This window comes from Scyliorhinus torazame, chromosome 13, assembly GCF_047496885.1.
Source record: "Scyliorhinus torazame isolate Kashiwa2021f chromosome 13, sScyTor2.1, whole genome shotgun sequence".
In the NCBI taxonomy this organism is placed as follows: domain Eukaryota; kingdom Metazoa; phylum Chordata; class Chondrichthyes; order Carcharhiniformes; family Scyliorhinidae; genus Scyliorhinus; species Scyliorhinus torazame.
This window is the reverse complement of record NC_092719.1, coordinates 52,110,886-52,136,008: the sequence shown is the minus strand read 5'-3', so window position 1 is coordinate 52,136,008 and position 25,123 is coordinate 52,110,886. Positions and strand designations below refer to the sequence as shown.

The 25,123-nt window shown below is 43.9% G+C and overlaps 1 protein-coding gene across 8 annotated transcripts in view; it reads left to right on the top strand.

The window, feature by feature from the left end:
* The window catches only part of LOC140388010 (GRAM domain-containing protein 4-like), a 286,335-nt gene that overhangs the window by 112,674 nt on the left and 148,538 nt on the right, over nucleotides 1-25,123 (top strand). For all 8 annotated transcript variants that reach the window (XM_072471476.1, XM_072471468.1, XM_072471469.1 and 5 more), the window contains one exon: nucleotides 1,059-1,269. In XM_072471476.1, the coding sequence (XP_072327577.1) occupies nucleotides 1,059-1,269 (211 nt within the window). The remainder of the gene's footprint in view (nucleotides 1-1,058; nucleotides 1,270-25,123) is intronic.

Sequence of the window (25,123 nt, the reverse complement as noted above, 5' to 3'; positions counted from 1 at the left end):
CTGATGATTGAATCTCCTGAAATAGTGAGGGCAGTTTTTACATTTTACTGGATGAGGGTCGGAATGGGCAGTGGATGGTGAGACTTTGTTCAGCATCTGTAAAGCCATTGAAAGGAATGCACTGGCTACAGTAGTTCATGGAGGCTTGGCTGCTCATTTTGCCACATGCTTGTGGAGTGATGCCCCTCAAGCTAGATAACCCATTATCTCTTTAATGGAGAGAGATGCTTATGGCCCGTTTGTAGATTATGGCTCATTACTTAGCTGCTATTTCAGATGAAAATTGAAGTCCAGCTCGCAGTGAACAGTATATTGTTGGATTAGTTGAATGAAAATTTGTGCTTGTTGCAGGTTTTGCTATGTTAATTATTTTAGGAACTTGCAGTGCAGAATATATTGAAATTATTTTGAAACCGAGAATGATTGTTAGCTATAGCTACTATTTCAAGGGTGGAGGCCACATAATGTGTATTTATTGAATGTGCTTGTGGTTTTTTTAACATGGCCTGCTGTTGATCTCGCCCTAAGCAAATGTACTTTACATAGCTGAATAATTAATCATTTGTATTTTAAACTGAAAACATATAGGTATCCTAGTGATGCTTGTGACCTGCTTTATTTTGGCTAAAGGATGACAATTTTCATTCAGGTTCTGGTGAAAGCAGTTAGGTGATGGTCTGTTAATTGTAAGTGAATGTCTTTGTAATTAGAATGTGGTGCAATGATAGCAATATAATTTACTTTGTGGTTTGGTTTGGAGTTGATTTTATATAATTGTATATTGGTGAAGATGTGGGTATAGTGGGTGTCATGTCCTAAAGTGGGTGTCATGTCCGAAAATAGAAAATAAATTGTAAATTTCTCTTTGTTTAAGACTCCACATCGATTTGGAATCTTTTTTTAAAAATTCTGGTTCATCTATATTTCTATTAATTTATATGGGAACTGGCTGCCTGTTCACAAAATATGATTAAACCCCAGGTACTGGTGGCCTAACGATTCTTGGATTCAGAGAAAAATATGTTTTTGTAATGGATTTATGTTTTCCTCTTTACCAGGAACAGCATTCACCATGTTAAAGTGAAGGAAAAGAGTTCCGTATTGAACATGCTAAAACGACTGGACAAAATAAGATTTAGAGGACAGAAACGGGATGAAATACTCGATCTTGTGGAATCTCCCAATGCGTCAGACAATGAATGTGGCGATGAAATTCCAGCAAAACCTGCTCGATGCTCTATAAGAGATTCCGAAGAGCTAAAGGACCCTGTAAGTATTCATTTTAAATATTACTACTGTTTTCCCCAGTTAAGAGTTATTGGTGTACAGTTAGTACTCGTAATACAATGCAGGGCCCTTGCAGTCCATTTTTCTATCACTCTGGGTACTGTGTTATCAAACTGATGGATTGTACTTTTGCTAAAAAGGAATCTTAGTAAAGTAGTTTTTACAGCCCTGGTCACTTTTATCACATTTCCCTGGAGATGATGCAGAGGGAAAAATAAAGATTCTAAGTATCAAGAATCTCACTGATGAGATGTGGTTAAGGAGATTATATGTGTATTCTTTGGAAATTACATTTTCAAAGCTCTTCAGGGGCTTCACTGAGAAAGATCAAGCAAATTATTCACCAAGACAAACGGTTCAATTACTGGCTGACGTGACTTCTAAAGTTTGAAATTATGGATAAGGGGTGGATCAAGTGTAGCTAGTTTTTCTGCAGAGTAATTAATTGGGTGTAAAATTTGACTTTTTTGCACCATGTTTGTCATTCTCAACCAAGTTTGCTGCCTCTGATTCAGCCAAATTTCAGTCTATATCAGAAACTTGCCTCCTGTTCTGTGTCCTAAGTAGTAGAGTATGTGGCCTTGGTGAGATGATTTATTTTGAATGAAACATTAAAGCAAGGCCCTGTGTCTCCAAGGAGAATGTAAGGGAATCTGAAATTGAGCAGGCGAGTGAGGTCTTTTTTTTTTAAAAAAAAAAGGTATTTTATTCCCAACACATGTAACATCAACAAAGTACAAAATACACAGTCCACAAAATCACAATCCACAGTTTGTATAATTTTCCCCTGTCCCCTTCCCCTGCGACAAGCAACTCCTCAAATAGTGTCATGAACTGCCTCCACCGCACCTCAAAGCCCTCCTCTGACTCCCTCGACTGTAACTTAATCTTCTTCAACTGGAGAAAGTCATACAAATTCATGAGCCAAGCCACCACCCCCGGGGGCGTATCTGACCTCCAATTTAACAGGATCCTTTGCTGAGCAATCAGCGATGCGAATGCCACAACATTGGCCCCTTTCCCCTCAAGAAGCTCTGGCACTTCCATGACCCCAAAAATCGCCACCATAGGGTCTGGCTTGACCTCCACCCCGCTATCTTGGATTGCTTTCCAAACACAGCCTCCCAATAGCTCTCCAGCTGCTGGGAGTGAGTTCTCTTGGTAAGCTGGTTATCAGTCATGGCTCACTTGATGTCACTCTCACCTCCCTGAGTTATACGTTCTGGGTTTAGGTTGTACTCCAGGATTTGAGCACAAACATCAAGACTGACACACTGGTGTGGTGTTGCACAGCACCATGTTAAACTGAGTCCCCGACTGCTTCTTAGATAATTGTTAAGAACCCACAATACTACTTGAAGAACAACAGGGGGATTTGAATTCCCACCGACCTGGTGAACATCACAAAACAGATCTGATCATTGTCACATTATTGTTTGCAGGAGCTGGCTGTGCAAAAGCACAACTATACTTTCAAAAAGTACTTAATTGGCTGTACACCACTTGAGATATCCAGAGTTGTTTGCTATATAAAGGCATGTTTTTCAAGTCTGTCTTAACCAGCATCACCTAAATGATTGACTGGACATTATCTTCTTGCTGTTTGTAAGGCCACGTGTAACTTGGCTGCTTTATTTGCATGCATTTCAAAAGTACCGTGGATCGCAGCATATAGGACACCCTCAATTTTTTGACACCAAAAATCATGCTTTTGCAGATATTTGGTATATAAATGACCCCCCCCCCCAATTTCAGCTGCAAAATGCTATACTTTCATTAGTAGTTGGTTTCAATTTTTCATCCCAGAAATGCATTTTTTATTAACCTTGTCCTGTAATGTGCATGGGATCAAGGCTGTGTTACAAAGAAGATACATGGGAGCTTAAGACATGCCCACACAGCACAGATCACACGTGGTATGATGAGTGGCGAATAGAAATTGACCCTTGAGCGAAAAGAATGAAGTACGAAGGTGCTTTCAAACCAAAAGCTCAACATTTGCTAACTGTTCAAATAACAATGCTGCAGCGAGAGAATTTTGTATTTGTGAATAACTGGTGCAGAATGGATGAAGGAATTTGCCCTGCAGAAGATCCCAAGACCATGAGAACAGGAATCAACCACTGGCTTAATCTTGAGAAACATGCATCAGAATGAGTCCTCAGAAGAATGGTTACATTACATATATGTGCACCAAATCAAACCCTGAGTCCACAAGACTGCGTATGACCAGCAACTGATTGTTTCAGCCACTCAATGGAACAAAACAGTCTAATGCTTCAAACAAAGACCACTTAGAGACTACCAAGAGACATCAATACCAAAATTACCAGTTTCCAACAGTTCAGATGATGACTTAACCATGGATTAAGTGCCTATGAATTTCAATATGCCTGGCAGCCAAACTGTGGTGGAACGGTTCAAAAACAGTTCTAGTAAAACAACAGGACATAAGACCAGATCCATGGTGGTACTAGCCCTGTATGGCTGATGGAATGAAATGAAATCCTGTGCTAATTTTCAAACGTAAAATAGTGTCAAACATCCGGTTCCCGGGAGTTTCGGTGAATGCCCATGACAACTGTTGGCTGGATGAGGATTGCGTGGAATTGTAGTTAATTATGTGTGGAATAGGTGACCTTTGTAAAGAATGCAATTTATGAATGTGGCACATGTGCCAATTACATATAATGAATGAGATTGAGAGGTGCCTGCAAAAAAATAATAAATCCACAATGCAGTTATAGCAGGAGGTCTAACGTCCATAGTTCAACCTTTGGTTGTGTGCCTCAACAAGTCAGTCAAGGATCATGGTCACGCTGAATGGAATAAGTGGATGATTAATGGAGAACGAAACGTCTCAAAGAAGGGAAATATGCATGCTGCCCATTTGAGGTTTTGTGTAGTTTTAAAAAAAACGTATTTTTATTCAAGGTACTTTCAATTTTATACAGAGAAAAAAGGAACACCAAAAAACAACCTTCGCAAACTTCACAAGTAACCAAAAAAAGAAATTTTGTGTAGTTTCAATATCAAATCATGGGATACTGTTGGTGCACAAGCTGTCATCAAATCATTCTAAAAATATGGACTATCCAATTCAATGATGATTCTGATCCAGAGTGTGATCCTTATGATGCTGCCATACTCAAAGTGACTCGATGACTTTGAGGAACACTTTGTGTCGGATGCCAAAGACAATTAATTTGTCAGTTTTACAGCACTTTCATTGTGGTTAAAGATATCTTTGTATTGTATTAAATAAACCAGGCTGCAGTAATTTAATGCAAATGAGCAGTGTTAGTTTTTGTCACATTTCTAAATGGTGATCACACATGCTGGCGGTTCATATTGTGTACTTGGTATATGAGTCAACCACAATTTTTTGGAAGGGTTTTTGAGACTTTTTAAGACCAAGAGAATAATCTATGGTAATTTACTGATCCTACATCACCTCAGGATGTTAAAGATCTAATCTTTAACCTAATCAGGTTTGTTTGTTCTTGCAACTTACCGGACTTATGCTTTTCGCTCTTTTTGGGGGATAAATATATTCATGCATTCCATAGTTATTTACCTTGCTGATCCAGAGTTTTCATTCGGCTCCTTGTTCAAAGATTGGTGTTATATTGGCTATCTAGCGTATTTGATTCCGAATTTAGTCAGATTGATGTATTGGTTTGTTCAATGGCACTTTTCTCAAAACACCACAGAGCATCTTTTGTTTAGTATATTTACTTGTTTTGTCTCCAGATTCTGGGAACGCAATGGTCTTAACAATCTCTGAGCACGGGTTCCAAAATGTACTCTGGCAAGTGGATTGGTAACTAGAGGTCATATATTTATAATAATTGACAGAAGAACTTTGATGGGAGATTACATTTTTTTCATGCTTCATCATCCCCCCACTAACTCTAGGATATGACTCCACAAAGTGGGCGAGATCTCTTGTGGAGGGTTGCAGTCCTTCTGTTACAAAATGTTGCCTTTACCATAAATACTTTCTCCTTTTAAAAAAAAAGCCAGAATGAGGATTATTATATACTGCTAAGTGATTGTTGCAAAGGCAACTTCAGAACAGAGGCATGCTGAAGTAGGAGACATTCTCGCTTTTGAAGCTTTTTGGGCCAGCATCTTCAAATTCTGTCGTGGACTCACTCCTTCAAGTCTCTGCAACTTCTTCCAGCCCTACAATCCTCTGCCAGTTCTGTGCTCCTCCAACTTTGGCTTCCATTTAATTTGGCTCTTTAACTGGAATTGCCTCATTGTGCTGCATAAGCAATTTAAACTTGTTGAGATTTTGCTTCTGAATTAAAAGCATTTTCACAATGATTTTTTTTATTGCAATGAAAGCATTTTCAGTGTTTGTTTTTTGCAGTGAGCCAAGTTTAATTTGTAAAGTGCTCAACCAACTGGATTTAAATATTGGCCCAGAACTTCCAACCTGGGTCGGAATCCCTATTTCCAGCTCCGATCAGACATCAAGTTACCTACTTGTCACCTATAATTTTTTGGGGGGGCTCATTTTCCAACGGAGGGTCATTCCAGGCTCTTGCTGCTATATTCTGGTAAGCAGAGAGTTTAAATGTCTCATAGTGGTTCGCACTGTTGCTTCATAGCACCAGGGTCCCGGGTTCGATTCCCGCTTGGGTCACTGTCTGTGCGGTGTCTGCACGTTCTCCCCGTGTCCGCGTGGGTTTCCTCCGGTTCCCTTCCACAAGTTCCGAAAGACGTGCTTGTTGGGTGAATTGGGCATTCTGAATTCTCCCTCGGTATACCCGAATGGGTGCCGTGGTGTGGAGACTAGGGGATTTTCAAAGTAACTTCATTGCAGTGTTAATGTAAGCCTACTTGTGACAATAATGAAGATTATATTATATATTATAAAGCTACTTTGAGATACTATGGAGAGAAGGTAACTTGGTTTGAGTTTACTTGGTTATTTGATCTACCTCAAAGTAGGGTAGGGTGGCAGGTAAGTAGGCGAGGGACTAGGGTGGCAGGTAAGTGAATAATCCGTAGTATAGTTGCCCGGGAGCTAGAACTCGTTTTAATCATTTTTACCCTTTCCTGGGTGACTATTCTCGTAAGTAGGTTGGAATCATCTGAAATCACCGACTCTCAAGAGTTTCTGAGAGTTTGAGATGCAGGGGAATTGCCTATTAGGAGTTCAAACTTCCCGGACAATTCCCGCATAGTCGGTCCAGGGTGCCTGTAGCACATCTTGGAGGGTACTCTGGGAAATGACCACCTGGAGATCAGAAGTTCTGGACCATTATGTCCATTCTGAAGGAGTAATTTGTAGCTCAACCTGTTTGCTAATTTACAACTGGGCAGGCTTTGTTGGAGGTTAGAAATAATGCATATTAAATGTCGTTTTTGAAGGCAAAGGAATTGTTGACCTTTTTGTTCTGACTTTGTGGCTAAAACATACTCTGGAAATCCTCTTTCTGATAACTTTTCATGCCCCAATTATGATTATGACTTGACATGGGCTGAGACAGATGAATTGTAATTACTTCCTGAGATTTGAAGGTTCATCTAAACATTTTCCAGAGAAGAAATCTCTCAATGTTATAATTGCACATGCATCATCATATAAGCGCTTTGCAATATCACTTTCCTCCCTTCCCCAGCACACACACACATCCTCTGAATTCAGTGACAGAGCTGAAACCCCAAATTTGCAATCATATATACCAATCAGATTATCATCTCGTCTGCAGACCAGAAGGTCCAATATTCAATTCCTTGTGTATATGAATGAGCAAATATGAATCGGGATAGCAGATGCAACTGTTGATGCACAGGCTAGAGAGGGGAAATCTGGTCAGGATCCATCTTGAATGTGTCTGGCGACACGTTTACATATGTGGATGATAGGAGATAATTGAACTGGGCAGTGAGGTCTGCTATGGGAAACAAATGACTTATTGATGCTTGCTGCCAAGCCTATCTTGATAAAATGCCAGAGGGCTATTGACATTTGTGGAACTATATTTCATCTTCAAAAATGACAGGAAAGCTAGAGTAAATGTTACAGAATGTTTCACAACATTGCTTTTCCTACTTCGCTCCATTTATCTGCCCCAGTAATAACCAGAGTCATCTTTGCCACAGGTTAGAACATGCAGACATGCTTGTTCCCCCACCAATTAGCTCTTGCTGCCTCTAGTTGTGTGTCACCTTGTCCTGCAAAAGAGAGAGAAGTGCATCAGCGAGTCTCTTACAGTTTGTTTGGGAGATGTGACTTTCATGCTTGAATAGCTGGCAGTGTGTGCACGCTGTAAGATGTCGATGTGAAACTTCAAGCATTGCTGAATGGATCTTGATTGACCGAGATTATTGGTCGATGAATGATGGACAAGTGCTGAATTGAGCATTAGCTAAGGAAGTGAGACCGATGACTGCATATGGCATTTGAAGATGCATCTACTGATGTTGACCACACATAAAAGGTAATTGAACCTAATACGCACTGCACCCAGATCCTCGAGGTTTATCTTCTGATGTTCACTTCCATGGCTGTCAGCTCCCGCTCCTTTCTGAGTATGTGTCTGGAGGGTTTCCTGGCCTCCAGCAATTACAAGATACCCCCCTCCTTTTTCTACCTCCATGGACTCCATTTTGAAAAGCTTGGAGCACACTCTGTCCCATTTTGCGCTATTTCTTTTTGAGTTTGGAGTCACTTGAACAAATACCTGCACCTTCTGCTGCCACCATGCACCTCCCGTTTGAAGTACAGGCTGTGTTGGTAAATAACCTATATTTTTTTACTTTTATTTTAAACACAAACTGTAGCTTTATGCTGACAGGACTCCTAGTCGTTACCGATCCTCCTCAATCCTTCAAGTTGTGGTCTCTCCCCCTCCCTGTATTTGGAGGTTACAACCTCTTCCCACATTCCTGACCTATCCTCATTTTTTTTAATTTTTAAGTACTCTCGCTCGCTGCTTCCTACTCCTGAACCCTTTCAGTGAGCGTGGGGTTGGACAAAGCAGCTTTGACAGTTATTTTAAAGAAAAATGGATTGTAGCAGACCCAGCTTGGCATTGCTGCACCATTGGGACTCGAACTTCCACAAGATCAGGGTTCTGGCTTTGGAGCTGATGTGGCAATCCAGGAGAGGGAAGTGGCGAGATGGTGAGTCAGGGAAGAGGAGGTTCAGTGAGAGGGTGGATCAGGGAGAAGGGTGAGACCACAAAGTGGGGATGGTGAGGCCATAAGTGGGGAGAGGCCACTGCAAAATGGCAGAAATTGGATCACATAGGAAATGACTTTAAAACAAATCTTGCAACGCACAGCGAGGTTACAGACCCCATAAACATACTATTGTTAAAGCATTACAATTGCAATGCTAAATGGGCCAATGCTAAGAATTACAGAATCTTTACAGTGCAGAAGGAACCTATTCAACCCATCTAGTCTGCACTGGATCTCTGAAAGAACATTCTACCTGGTCCCACTTCCCTCTCTTACCCTCATAACCTTGCACATTATTTCTTTTTGGAGAGCAATCCAATTCACTTTTGAATCCCTCAATGAAGCTTGCCTCCACCACCCTCAGGAGGTTTGATTCCAATCACCCTCTGGGTGAAAAATGCTTTTCCTATGTCACTGCTACTCCTTTTGCCAGTTATTTTGAATGCTCCCTTGAGTAAGAACAGTTTCTCACTAATTTCCCTGTCCATACCCCTCAGTATCTTGAATATCTCTATCAAGTCTCCTCTCTGTTTTCTTTTCTCCAAGGAAAACAGTATCAACCTCTCCAATCAATTCTCATAACTACAGTTCTTTATCCCTGGAACCATTCTTGTGAATCTCCTCTGCACTGTCTTCAATGCCTCCACATAATTCCACAAGTATGGCACCAAGGACTGGACACAGTACTCCAGATGTAGCCTAACTAGTGTTATATGCAAGTTCAACACTACCTCTTTACTCTGTACTTCATGCCCCTATTAATAATGCCGAAGATTATATGTGCTATTAACTGCTCTCTCAGCATGTCTTGCCATCTTCAATGACTTATGTACATATACACCAAAGGTCCATCTCTTCCTGCACCTCCTTTAGAGTTTGTCCCCCTATTTTATACTGTTTTTCATATTCTTCCTGACAAAATGAAACACTTGACACGTCTCTGCATTGAACTTCATCTGCCCCTTGTTTTGTAGTTCAAGATTGTCCCCATCACAGCTGACAATATTTCCAATCTTCGTATCATCTGCAAATTTGAAAATCATACCTTGAGCACCACAATCTCGGTCATTAATATCTAGCAGGAAGAACAAGGGAGTCCCAACATTGACCCCTGGGGAACTCCACTACAAACTGTCCTCAATCTGAAAAACTAATCTTTTTTTTTCTCCAAATCAAAGGTGCAGCAATGGGTACCTGCATGGGTCCTAGCTACACTTGACTTTTTATGGGGTATGTGGAACATTTCTTGTTCCAGGCCTATCCGGATCCCCTCCCACAACTCTTTTACTGATACGTTGATGAATATTTTGGTGCAGCTTCATGCTCTCGTCCGGACCTGGAAAAATTCATCAAATTCGCTTCCAGTTTCCACCCCTCCATCACTTTCACCAATCCATCTCAGACACTTCCCTTCCCTTCCTTGATCTTTCTGTCTCCATTTCCGGTAATAGACTATCTACTTATATCCACTACAAGCCCACTGACTCCCACAGCTATCTGGACTGCAGCTCTTGGCAGCCTACACCCTGTAAGGACTCCATCCCTTTCTCGCAACTCCTTCGCCTCTGTCGCATTTGTTCCGATGATGCCACTTTCAAAAACGGTGCTTTGAAAATGTGTTCCTTCTTCCTCAACCGTGTTTTCCCACCTCCAGTTGTTGACCGGGCCCTCAACAGTGAGCGGTCCATCTCCTGCGCCACTACCCTCGCCCCCTCCCCTCCCTCCCTCCCAGAACAAGAATAGAGTCCCCCTCGTTCTCACATTTCATCCCACCTCATAATCCTCCGCCATTTTCGCCATCTCCAGCGTGATGCCACCACCAAACATATCTTCCCTTCACTCCCATTGTCAGCATTCCGCAGAGACCGTTCCTTCCAAGATAATCTAGTCCACTCCTCCACCATACACAGTACCTCTCCCATCAACCATGGCACCTTCCAATGCAATCGCAGAAGGTGTAAAACCTGCCCCTTTACCTCTTCCATGCTTAACATCCCAGGCCCAAAACACTCATTCCAGGTTAAGCAGCGTTTCACTTGCACCTCTCTAAATCTGGTCTATTGCATTGTGGTCTCCTCTATGTCGGAGAGACCAAACGCAGACTGGTGATCGCTTTGCTGAGCACCTTCGGTCTGTACGCATTCAGGACCCTGACCTTCCCGTTGCTTGCCATTTTAACAAAAGACCCTGCTCCCATGCCCACATGTCTGACCTTGGCCTGCTGCAATGTTCCAGTGAAGCTCAATGCAAACTGGAGGAACAACATCTCATCTTCCGGTTAGGCATGCTACAGCATTCTGGTCTCAACATCGAATTCAACAACTTCAGATGATTAGCTCTACCCCACCTCGACCCATTTGTTTTCATCCCATTATATTTTAAATGTCTTTTACCATTTCTTTCTTTCTTGTCTTTCTTAATATATATTTAACCTCCTCTTCCCCCCCCCCTCCCCCCTCTACATCTTATCTACCTTTCCTTACCTTTTCTCCCCTTTGCTTCCCTTTCCCCTACCCCCACATCTACATCAGTCACAGTTTACCTTCTGATGTAGTTTCTCTGCTGTTTGGCCTTCACACCTTCTGTCCTCTCTGGGGACTGCCATTCGCACTCTTTTCCCTTGGTTTCTGTGGCTATTAGCACCCCGTTTCCCTGGGTTTCTGTGGCTGTGACTCATCTTTCATTCTCACTCCACAGTATAAATATTTCCCACTTTCTCTGTCTGTTAGCTTTGACAGAGTCAAAGAACAAAGAAATGCACAGAACAGGAACAGGCCCTTCGGCCCTCCAAGCCCGTGCCGACCATGCTGCCCGACTAAACTACAATCTTCTACACTTCCTGGGTCCCTATCCCTCTATCCCCATCCTATTCATGTATTTGTCAAGATGCCCCTTAAATGTCACTCGTCCCTGCTTCCACCACCTCCTCCGGTAGCGAGTTCCAGGCACCCACTACCCTCTGCGTAAAAAACTTGCCTCGAACATCTACTCTAAACCTTGCCCCTCTCACCTTAAACCTATGCCCCCTAGTAATTGACCCCTCTACCCTGGGGAAAAGCCTCTGACTATCCACTCTGTCTATGCCCCTCATAATTTTGTATACCTCTATCAGGTCTCCCCTCAACCTCCTTCGTTCCAATGAGAACAAACCGAGTTTATTCAACCGCTCCTCATAGCTAATGCCCTCCATACCAGGCAACATTCTGGTAAATCTCTTCTGCACCCTCTCTAAAGCCTCCACATCCTTCTGGTAGTGTGGCGACCAGAATTGAACACTATACTCCAAGTGTGGCCGAACTAAGGTTCTATACAGCTGCAACATGACTTGCCAATTCTTATACTCAATGCCCCGGCCAATGAAGGCAAGCATGCCGTATGCCTTCTTGACTACCTTCTCCACCTGTGTTGCCCCTTTCAATGACCTGTGGACCTGTACTCCTAGATCTCTTTGACTTTCAATACTCTTGAGGGTTCTACCATTCACTGTATATTCCCTACCTGCATTAGACCTTCCAAAATGCATTACCTCACATTTGTCCAGATTAAACTCCATCTGCCATCTCTCCGCCCAAGTCTCCAAACAATCTAAATCCTGCTGTATCCTCTGACAGTCCTCATTGCTATCTGCAATTCCACCAACCTTTGTGTCGTCTGCAAACTTACTAATCAGACCAGTTACATTTTCCTCCAAATCATTTATATATACTACAAAGAGCAAAGGTCCCAGCACTGATCCCTGTGGAACACCACTGGTCACAGCCCTCCAATTAGAAAAGCATCCTTCCATTGCTACTCTCTGCCTTCTATGACCTAGCCAGTTCTGTATCCACCTTGCCAGCTCACCCCTGATCCCGTGTGACTTCACCTTCTGTACTAGTCTACCATGAGGGACCTTGTCAAAGGCCTTACTGAAGTCCATATAGACAACATCCACTGCCCTACCTGCATCAATCATCTTTGTGACCTCCTCGAAAAACTCAGTTAGTGAGACACGACCTCCCCTTCACAAAACCATGCTGCCTCTCACTAAACGTCCATTTGCTTCCAAATGGGAGTAGATCCTGTCTCGAAGAATTCTCTCCAGTAATTTCCCTACCACTGAAGTAAGGCTCACCGGCCTGTAGTTCCCTGGATTATCCTTGCTACCCTTCTTAAACAGAGGAACAACATTGGCTATTCTCCAGTCCTCCGGGACATCACCTGAAAACAGTGAGGATCCAAAGATTTCTGTCAAGGCCTCAACAATTTCCTCTCCAGCCTCCTTCAGTATTCTGGGGTAGATCCCATCAGGCCCTGGGGACTTATCTACCGTAATATTTTTTAAGACACCCAACACCTCATCTTTTTGGATCTCAATGTGACCCAAGCTATCTACACACCCTTCTCCAGACTCAACATCTACTAATTTCTTCTCTTTGGTGAATACTGATGCAAAGTATTCATCTAGTACCTCGCCCATTTCCTCTGGCTCCACACATAGATTCCCTTGCCTATCCTTCAGTGGGCCAACCCTTTCCCTGGCTACCCTCTTGCTTTTTATGTACGTGTAAAAAGCCTTGGGATTTTCCTTAACCCTATTTGCCAATGACTTTTCGTGACCCCTTCTAGCCCTCCTGACTCCTTGCTTAAGTTCCTTCCTACTTTCCTTATATTCCACACAGGCTTCGTCTGTTCCCAGCCTTTTAGCCCTGACAAATGCCTCCTTTTTCTTTTTGACGAGGCCTACAATATCTCTCGTTATCCAAGGTTCCCGAAAATTGCCGTATTTATCCTTCTTCCTCACAGGAACATGCCGGTCCTGAATTCCTTTCAACTGACATTTGAAAGCCTCCCACATGTCAGATGTTGATTTTCCCTCAAACATCCGCCCCCAATCTATGTTCTTCAGTTCCCGCCTAATATTGTGATAATTAGCCTTCCCCCAATTTAGCACATTCATCCTAGGACCACACTTATCCTTGTCCACCAGCACTTTAAAACTTACTGAATTGTGGTCACTGTTCCCGAAATGCTCCCCTACTGAAACTTCTACCACCTGGCCGGGCTCGTTCCCCAATACCAGGTCCAGTACCGCCCCTTCCCTAGTTGGACTGTCTACATATTGTTTTAAGAAGCCCTCCTGGATGCTCCTTACAAACTCCGCCCCGTCTAAGCCCCTGGCACTAAACGAATCCCAGTCAATATTGGGGAAGTTGAAGTCTCCCATCACCACAACCCTGTTGTTTTTACTCTTTTCCAAAATCTGTCTACCTATCTGCTCCTCTATCTCCCGCTGGCTGTTGGGAGGCCTGTAGTAAACCCCCAACATTGTGACTGCACCCTTCTTATTCCTAATCTCTACCCATATAGCCTCACTGCCCTCAGGTGTCCTCCCGCAGTACAGCTGTGATATTCTCCCTAACCAGTAGCGCAACTCCGCCACCCCTTTTACATCCCCCTCTATCCCGCCTGAAACATCTAAATCCTGGAACGTTTAGCTGCCAATCCTGCCCTTCCCTCAACCAGGTCTCTGTAATGGTAACAACATCATAGTTCCAAGTACTAATCCAAGCTCTAAGTTCATCTGCCTTACCCGTAATACTTCTTGCATTAAAACATATGCACTTCAGGCCACCAGACCCGCTGTGTTCAGCAACTTCTCCCTGTCTGCTCTGCCTCAGAGCCCCACTGGCCCTATTCCCTAGTTCTCCCTCAATGCTCTCACCTTCTGACCTATTGCTCCCGTTTACGAATTGGACTTGAAACGTTAGCTCTTTTCTCTCCCTACAGATGCTGCCAAACCTGCTGAGATTTTCCAGCATTTTCTCTGTTTCAGATTCCAGCATCCACAGTAATTTGTTTTTATTTATCTCTACTCTTTGTTTCCTGTCACTCAGCCAATTTCTATTCCAAGTGCCTACTTTCCCTTTTATTCCAAGAGCTAGAATTTTGCTCACAAGTCTGTCTTGTGGCACTGGATCAAATGTCTTTTGAAAGGGCAGCATGGTGGCGCAGTGGATAGCACTGTGCCTCACGGCACTGAGGTCCCAGGTTCGATCCCGGCTCTGGGCCACTGTCTGTGAGGAGTTTGTGCTTTCTCCCCGTGTTTGCGTGGGTTTTGCCCCCACAACCCATAAAATGTACAGGGTAACGAAAGAGAAAATGGTGGAAAATCTCAGCAGGTCTGGCAGCATCTGTAGGGAGAGAAAGGAGCTAATGTTTTGAGTCCAATGGCTCTTTGTCAAAGCTTTGACAAAGAGTCATCAGACTCTAAACGTTAGCTCTTTTCTCTCCCGACGGATGCTGCCAGACCTGCTGAGATTTTCCAACATTTTCTCTTTTGTTTCAGATTCCAGCATCCGCAGTAATTTGCTTTATTAAATGTGCAGGGTAGGTGGATTGGCCATGCTAAATTGCCCCTTAATTGGAAAAAATGAATTGGGGACTCTAAATTTATATATTTTTTAAAAATGTCTTTTGAAAATCCATGTACACCACAGTGTTGTCCTTATCAACCGGCTAAACGCCCTCGACGCGGGACTCTGTTTCATTTCCATAAATCACATCCCTGAATTGTTCTTTCATAGAGCCTACTCTTTCCAATTTTAGATGTTTTGAGGAGAAAAAGTCTGTTAAATGTCTCTCAGGCCAATTCAAATGCAACTAATTACTTTGTGGGTTATGAAGCAATCATTCTATGCAGAGTGGCATCCCACAAACGCATAAGACCTAAAGGAGAAATTGAGGATAAATTTCTTAAGAGGTTTGTTAATACCTGGAATGCATTACCTGAAAGGGTGGTGGATTGAATTCCTGAACCAACACCATGTGCTGTTGTGCTGATCACAGAGCGCTGTGCTACCAAATGAGCAAAGCTGAAGCAAAGTCTTGCTTTGAACACCCACACCTCTGCCAAAGAATAATGACATGCCGATTCCTCCCCCACTCCTTTCCCCACTCAGTGTAGTAATTCTGTTCTGCAAGTAAATTTGCACACTACAAAGCTACGAATTGTCTGCTAAAGTTCATCGATGTGAAAGAGTCTTTGGATCATTTATGTAATTGAACGCTAAAAGTTTACTAATTGCCTGCAGATTGCTTCTTTTTGCTGTACAGGGTTTTATTGGAAAGCCAAGAATAAGATTTGTTGAGCAGTTTAAACAATGAAAGCATGAGCAATTTGGAGGAAGCTTTCTGATATCAAAATTGAGCATTCCACAGTTATCAAAATAATTTCCGTGGTCTAACTCAGAATTGTTGTTTTTGGTTGAATTATTGATTTCAGTTAACGGTTATTCTCTAGAAATTGGTGGGGGGCGGGGTTAGGTCCGAGGAACAAGGGCAGTAGGTTTTGTACTTTTCTTTGCTCTTTAGTGTAGAAGATTTTTGTTTCAACGGGTAGCATGGTCGGCGCAGGCTTGGAGGGCCGAAGGTCCTGTTCCTGTGCTATACTTTTCTTCGTTCTTTGTAAATGGGAACACTACCAGCTGCCTGCAGTTTCCCCTCCAAGTTGCACAGTATACCAACTTGGAAATGTCTCCCAATTTCTTTATTGTCACCGGGTAAAATTCTTGCAACTGCCTCCCAAAAAGCAGTGGGTGTACCCACAGCAGACAAACTGAAGTGGTTTAAGAAGAAACTCACTCCCAACTTCTGAAGGGAAACTATAGATTAGCAATCAATGCAGGCCTTGCCAGCAATGCTTGCCTCCCTCCCATGAATGAATACACGAAATCCACCAAAGCTGAAACTATTCCTTTTAGCCCCCACTAGCTGCAGTCAAAATCCACTAGAAACCTAGAATTCCACTGGAATCGGAGAGTCTTAACCACAGAAGCCAGCTATTTGACCAGTTATGCTGTGCCAGCTCTTTGAAAGAGCTGCCCAATTTATTTCTACACCTTAGCTTATTCCCCACAATCCTGAAAATTAGTCCAATTCAAGTGCATGTCCAATTCCCTTTTAGAAACTCTTGCGGAATATGATCCATCACCCTTGCAGGTAATGCGTTCCAGATATTAACAAACCTCTATAAATAAATCTCTTCTCAATTTCCCCTTTAGATCCTTTGTCAATTATTTCAAATCTATAACTTCTAGTTGCCCACAAAATTGCCAGAGAAAATAGTTTTCCCCCTACTTGCCCTATTTGAACTCCTCAGAATTTTGAATAACTATTAGGTCTTCCCTTCTATGTTCTAAGATGAACAGACTCTGCTTCTCCAATCTCTCCACATAACTGATCTGCTTTGTTCCTGGTATCTATCGCCCTGGTAAACCACCACCGTATCCACTCTCCTGCACATAGAAATGTACACACTGATCCAGCTGAGACCGAGGCAGTAAAGGTTTATGTGATTTATTTGTTTAGTGTATAATGTCCCTATTTACTAAAAATCCCAAGATATGCTTTCTGAACTGCTTTATCAACTTACCCTGCCACCTTTGAAGATTTTTAAATATGCAATCCAAAGTCCCTCTGTTCTCATACACCCTTAAAATAGTACCATTTAAATTATATCATCACTTCACACACATCTGCACTAAATTCTATCTGCCATGTGGCTCCCCATTTCACCAATCTATGTCCTCCCGAGGTCTGTTACTATCATGCTCCTATTATGTTCCCAAGTTTTGTTTTGTAAATTTGTACTCCCTGCACACAAGACCAAGTCATTTGTATCCAACAAGAAAAGTAGTAGTCCCTAGGGGAACCCATTGTGATCCTCCTCCCAGGTAGAAAAATATTCATTCGCCACACTCTGCTTCCTACCTCTGAACCACTTACAAATAAAAGTTACCACTAAATTCCTTTCATATCAATTGCTTCTATTTTCCAAGTAAGTTTGTTATGTGGTGCTTTATCAAATGTCTTAAGTCCATGTAAGACAGTGTCTACAGAACAACCGTCACCAACTTTCTCATACCTCATCAAAACACTCAATCATGTTGGATCTGATTTGCTGTGAACAAATTCATGATGACCGTCTCTTTCACCCCATGCTTTTCCAAATGAAAGTTAATTTTGTCCTTGATGGTCTCTGGTAGGTTTTCCAACAATGATGTTCGGAAAGAGAAGATGCTTATCCAGTTAGTAAGTTTCAAGTTGATACACTCACAAGTACTTAGTCACTATTTATCTCATTTGAAATGTCATTGTCCTCCAAACGCAAGAAAACATTACAAATGATTATTTCTAATGTTTAAAATATTTTTAGGAACATTCTTAAATTATATTTGGGTAAAGTATTTTTTTTAAGTACAAAAGTTGCTTCATTGATTTTCCTTGAGGAATTTGTCTGTATCTGGGAAATTTGCTTAGGTGCTGTTAGCCAAGTCAAGCTTGCAAACAATAGACTCTCATCCAAACCTTTCTGTAATAGGGCACATTGTACTCTTTTCTGAACCGCATTCGTTAGTATTCATGAAAGCTACCACAGAGCACAGACGTAATTAAGTATTTTTCATGTCTTGTCAGAATCAATGCTAAAATTTCCCCTTCAAGTTAACCAATTTGGATTTATCAGGCATTTGCAGTTTACACCCACTCATAGTTATAAATATTGCTGGAGTTATAAATATTTCTGGAACAGTTAGAGATCCTTTAAATTTCAACGAAGCAGACAGAAGAAAACTGGCTAATTAGTAGACAGCAAATAAATCACTTTTCCCACGATCTAAAATTAAACTTGGCTTTATTCTTTCTGATACCTGGGATAAATCCATTCTGGAAATATTGCTCTGTTGTTTTCTTGTGAGAATTTTGAACTGATCAGGATGTGAGATATTGGTGCCAGAGAATGGAATAATTTCTATTTTATAGATCAGCCCATGCCCGATGGTTCGATGCAACAAAAAAAAGATTCCCTCACCAGCCTAACAAACTATCTCGAAAAAATAGACCAAGGTGATCTTTTCCTAATTGAACAACCTGTTATACTGAAGCTTCTCTACTAATCGGGGTCAGTTTTACGTCATGGGCTCATGGGTTTTATACTGGCTCTTTAAAATCAGCAGACAAATAGTATTTCTATCCCATGGAATGAATTTGAAACCAGATCCCAGATGTAAAAAGCCAGAGTTGACTCCACTGTAACCCCTAGTCCCCATTTAAAAAAAAACATAAGTGAAGACCGAAGTGAGTACTGCAGATTAGGACTCCCATGCTTCAGTAGAGAATGGATAAAATTAAGAATGGATTATTACAGGAGGATGGCAAGACTAGAGATTGTGAACGGGTGAAGATGATGGACAGACGAGAAGTCTTTTTTGAACTTTAATGTTGTATCTAAAGAGATTATAGCAACAATTAAAATAATAGCATAAACAAAAGTAAAGCTGAGAGTAAGATTCAAAATAAATGGTCATAGTTTTGCTATCAGACAACAACCTTTTTAAGCCTGAAAATGTGGTGGAGACAGATTCAATCATGGCTTTTAAGAAATTGAATACGAACCAGGAGAGAAGAAATTGCAATAGTGCAGGGTAAAGGCGGATGAATGGAGCTATCTGAGTTGTCCTTGCAAAGCACTGGTGCAGACATGACAAACCAAATAGTCTCCAGTGCTGTAACCATTCTGATTCATCATTCTATTAACTTGGGGGAGATGATGGCATGGTGATAATGTCACTAGAATTGTGATCCAGAGGCTCAGGCTAATGCTGTGGGGATATTGGTTCAAATGCCACAATGGCGGCTGGTGGAATTTGAATTTGATTAATAAATCTGGAATATAAAGCTCATCTCAGTAACGGTGAACATGAAACTATGGTCGATTGTTGTAAAAACTCATCTGGTTCACACATGTCCTTTTGAGGAAGGAAATCTGCCATCCTTGCCCAACCTGGCCTACATGTGACTCCAGATCCACAGCAGTGTGATTGACTCTTAATCTGACCTCTGCAATGGCCTAGCCAGCCACTCCATTCAAGGGCTATTTGGGATGGGCAACAAAATGCTGGCTTGCCAGTGACAACCACATCCCATGAAAGAATGTTTAAAAAGTTATATTATTTGACTCTAAAACCCCTTTTTTGAGGGCCGGAAGTGTGTCTATCAGCAAAATGAAATATGACATAATTTGCAAGGGAACTGTTGCTCATGCTGTGATTCATGCCAGGTCCTGCTCGCCCATTTCCTCTGTGCTCAGTGACCTATATTTACTCACGATTTAAGCAGCACCTTAATTTTAAAATTCATATCCCTATTTCCAAATCCTCCCATGTCATTGGTAGCATCATGATAATGTGACTGGGTGAGCCTATAACCAAAAGACCTGGACGAATACTATGGAGACTTGAAATTCAATTGATTAATAAAACCACTAAAATAAAAAACTTGTCTCATTAATAATGATCAAATGGGAAATTCTCGCTTTCAAAACCCGAAGAGATGGGGAGGAAAGGGCAGCTAGGTAGCAGCTAATCGACTCCATACTGGAAGTAAATACTCTGAGGCCCCGACCGTAGAGCGCCTGGCGGAGAGGAAAGAGCTGCAAAGGAACTTTGATATGCTCTCCACCAGGAAAGCAGTGCATCAACTCCGCCAGGCACGTGGGACCCTATACGAACACGGAGCCAAAGCCAGCCGCCTGTTGGCACACCAGCTGAGAAAGCAGGCAGCCACAAGAGAAATTACACAAATCAGGGATACTAGAGGCACATTAGAAACAGAAACAGAAAAGATTAACAAAACCTTCAAGGCCTTTTACCAAGGGCTGTACACCTCAGAGGACCCAATGGGGGAGTCTGGGATGAAACGGTTCCTTGATGGACTGGACATGCCAGTCGTGGGGAGGGCAGAAAACGGGGCCTGAAGCACCACTAGCACTGGGAGAGATCATGGACAGCATTAGCTCCATGCAGGTGGGGAAGGCGCCGGGACCAGGCGGGTTCCCAGCGGACTTCTACAAAACATTTGCGACAGCACTGGCCCCGCACCTGCGGGAGATGTTCACAGAGTCGCTAGCAAGGGGCACACTGCCACCTACGCGAGCACAGGCATCAATCTCGCTGATACCGAAGAAAGATAAAGACCCAACGGAATGTGGGTCCCTTCTCACTGCTGAACACGGATGCCAAAATACTAGCCAAAAGGCGAGAAGACTGCGTACCAGAAGTGGTCGCAGAGGACCAGACGGGTTTTGTCAAAGGTAGGCAGCTAAACTCGAACATCAGGCGCCTGCGAAACGTGATAATGACCCCATCCGGGGAGAGAACAACAGAGGTGATCGTCTCCCTAGACACAGAAAAGGCCTTCGACAGGGTCGAATGGAAATACCTCATAGAGGTACTGGAGCGGTTCGGACTTGGAACAGGGTTCACCTCCTGGGTAAAACTCTTATACAATGCTCCCATGGCGAGCGTACGGACAAACAACACCAACTCCCGATGCTTCCAGACAAGGATGCCCACTGTCCCCGCTGCTGTTCGCTCTAGCGATCGAACCATTAGCAATTGCTCTCAGAGCAGCAAAAAGCTGGAGGGGGATCCGAAGGGGAGGCAGAGAGCACCGAGTCTCACTCTGTGCAGATGACCTGCTCCTCTACATTTCGGACCCACAAAGCAGCATGGACGGAATCATCGCGCTCCTGAAAGAGTTTGGCGCCTTCTCGGGCTACAAACTCAACATGAGCAAAAGCGAGATCTTCCCAGTGCACCCACGAGGAGGGGGGGCAGTACTAACGGGACTGCCGTTTAAACCAGCCTGACACAAATTCCGCTACCTGGGGATCCAAATAGCCCATGACTGGAAAACGATCCAGAAATGGAACCTTACCAGTCTGACAGAGGAAGTAAAAGAGGACCTGCAAAGATGGAACACACTATCGCCCCCCCCCCCCCCCCCCCCCGCCCCCCCCGCGGAGAGAGTCCAGACGATCAAAATGAACGTGCTGCCCAGGTACCTCTTCCTACTTAGATCCATCCCGATCTACATCCCCAAGGCCTTTTTCAAAGCGCTAGACAAACTAATCATGGCGTTCGTGGTGGGGGATCCCAAAGAATGTCTGACAAAAAACAAAATTCAGGGGTAGGGGCAGGGGAAGAATGCTAGGACCCCAAAGAAGGTCCGACAAAAAACAAAATCCAGGGGGGGTCCAGCCCTCCCAATGTACAATTCTACCACTGGGCGGCGACGGCCGAGTGACTAAGGGGATGGATCAAGGAGCCAGAAGCCAAGTGGGTGCGCAGAAGAGGCCTCCTGCATGGGGACCTCCCTCCGGGCCCTCGCCACGGCGGCACTCCCCCCGGGCCCGCGCCATGGCGGCACTCCCATCCCCACCCAAAAAACCCTCCAGCAGCCCGGTGGTGATAGCCACGTTCCAGTCCTGGAACCAACTAGGGCAGCAATTTGGCCTGACCAAAGTGTCGGACAAAGCTCCCATCTGCAACAACCATAGGTTCACACCAGCGCTGACTGACACCACCTTTAAAAAGTGGGGACAGGACGGAGGGACATTGACTGTCAGGGACCTATACACGGACGGCAGGATCGCAACAATGGACGAACTGGCAGAGAAATTCCAGCTAGCCAGGGGGAACGAGCTAACGTACCTGCAACTCAAAAACTTCCCTACGAAAGGAGACAAGGATGTACCCACAACCGCCACAACCGACATTACTGGACGCAAGCACCCTAGATAAAGGGAACTGTAGCGACATGTATGACCGACTGTAGAAAGGGTGGATACCATACTGGACGCAACAAGAAAGAAATGGGAGGAAGACCTGGGGATTGAAATAGGGTGGGGACTCTGGAGCTAAGCACTGCATAGGGTCAACTCCACCTCCATGTGCACAAGGCTCAGCCTGCCGCAACTAAAAGTGATACATAGAGCCCACTTAACAAGAACTCCGTCTGAGTAGGTTCTTCCCGGGGATGGAGGGTAGATGTGAACGGTGCCGAGGAGGCCCAGCCAACCACGCCCACAGGTCCTAGTCTTGCCCCAGACTTGCGGGGTACTGGACAGCCTTCTTCGAGGCAATGCCCAAAGTGGTGGGGATGAGGGTGGAGCCATGCCCGAAAGTGGCGGTCTTCGGGGTATCAGACCAGCCAGATCTATTCCTGGGGAGGAGGGCGGACGTCCTTGCCTTTGCCTCCCTGATCGCCCGCCGTAGAATCCTGTTCGGCTGGCGGTCAGCAGCACCACCCAAAGCTGCAGACTGGCTGTCCGACCTCTCAGAATCTCTCCAAATGGAGAAAAATTCGCCATCCGCGGGTCAGACGACGGCTTCCACAGAACATAAGAACTAGGAACGTGGGAGCCATTCACCCAATTGTTCCAAGACCTGTTTGTGGCCAACGAACAAGCAGGGGAAAGTAACCGAGGTGGGGGAGGGAGGGATAGACTGGGGGGGGGGGCGGGGGGGATGGATGGCAGCTAAATCTAAGAGAAAATAAAGGCGAACCACAGAAGAAGGGGAGGGGAGGGAGGAGACAGGGAACAATCGAGGGGAACCAGTGAGGTGGGGGGAGGCAAGGGAATGACAGCCGGAAGGAGGGCACGGGAAACGATAACAAACTTGGCATCTACAAGAGCAGAGAACAAGGAAAATCCGGGCGAAGGACGGGACGAATGGCTGAAGCAGAGGTGATCTTGTGACGACAACGGCAGCGAAAACCGTCCGGGAGAAGCAAGTGACAACACCAACACCAGATCCATTCGCGTATTGCCCTCTGCAATTGTTCTGTAATTGTTTCCCCGGCGCCCAAATTTATATGTACCCCCCCCAGTTTCTCTCTCTTCCTCCTCCCCCCCCCCCCCCTCCCCCCACCACACACACACACAAACCGATGCCTACTTATGTGCTAAAAACAATATTGCCAATTGTACAGAGCTGCTATTGTAGAGCTAGCACAAAATACCCTACCAGTTATTTTATTCTAACTTTTTGTTGTTGTTTGTGTTGTTTTATGTGCCTGTTTCCATCTCTTATGTGTGTATATATATATTTTATATATATATATATATACATATATATATATAATACACACACACACACACACACACACACACACACACACACACACACACATATATATATGTATTCTATTTTGTGTACATAACGGTAAATATACTTTGTTCAAAAACCCAATAAGAAAACATGTATTAAAAAAATTAATAATGATCATGATTCTAATGGATTATTGTAAAATCCTGTCAGGGGATGAAATCTGATGCCCTTGCCCAGTCTGGCCTGCATCTGACACCAGGCCCATGGCAATTTGGTGGACCCTTAAATGGCCTAGCAAGCTTATCGGTTGTGTCAAATTGCTGCAGGAGAATCAAATGAGAATAAAATTGGATGGGCCACTTGGCATTGTGAAAGGCACATCTTACTGTTGCAAAGTTCTCCTCACTGTTAAACATTGAGTTGCGTCAAAGCATGGCGAGCTGTTCCATGAAATAATCAAGCAACAGCACAATATAACACTGAATCATTCATTGCAGATAATATCCCAAACTTTTCCATAATCATCACTGGGTATGTTCTCTCCCACCAGTAGAAGAAAATCTGCTCGAGGTAGCAACATAGTGGTGCAGTGTCAGGAGGGAGTAAACCTGGAACGATTCAACATTGATTTCCGACCCCGTGAAATCTCATGGCACCATGTCAAGAACCGGCAATGAAGCCTCCTGTTGATTGTCACTTGCTGTCCTCCCTCAGTTGATGAATTGCCACTTTCTGCCCTCCCTCAGTTGTTGAATCAGTGCTCCTCCAGGTTGAACACCACTTAGACGAAACACTGGGCTATCAAGGGATCAGAATGTAGTCTGGGTGGGGACTTCAAGGCCCATTACCTAGATTAGCCTGGTAACATCACTATTGATGGACCTGGCTGAGTCCTAACCGGTGGTGGTGGAAGTGAAAAGCCTACTTGATCTCCTCCTCATCAATCTACTACTTGCAGAAGCACCTTTTTGTGACAGCATTGGTAGGATGACCGCCACACAGTCCCTGTGGAGACAAAATCTCATCTTCCCAATGAGGACACCTTCCATCTGTGGCACAATCATAGTGCTAAATGGGATATGATGTGGAGATGCATGGGCCTGGGGTGGCCACAGTAAGAAGCCTTATAACACCAGGTTAAAGTCCAACAGGTTTATTTGGAATCACAAGCTTTCGAAGCGTAGCTCCTTCACCAGGTTAGGGCAGCATGGTAGCATTGTGGATAGCACAATTGCTTCACAGCTCCAGGGTCCCAGGTTCGATTCCGGCTTGGGTCACTGTCTGTGCGGAGTCTGCACATCCTCCTCGTGTGTGCGTGGGTTTCCTCCGGGTGCTCCGGTTTCCTCCCACAGTCCAAAGTTGTGCAGGTTAGGTGGATTGGCCATGATAAATTGCCCTTAGTGTCCAAAATTGCGCTTAGTGTTGGATGGGGTTACTGGATTATGGGGATAGGGTGGAGGTGTGGACCTTGGGTAGGATGCTCTTTCCAAAAGCTGGTGCAGACTCAATGAGCCGAATGGCCTCCTGCACTGTAAATTCTATGAAATATATCAGGTTCACTCAAGACCAGGGATGTACTTCTGAGGCGGTATACGGCTCTGGTCAGACCCAATTTGGAGTATTGTGAGCAGTTTTGTGCCCCATATCTAAGGAAGGATGTGCTGGCCTTGGAAAGGGTCCAGAGGAGGTTCACAAGAATG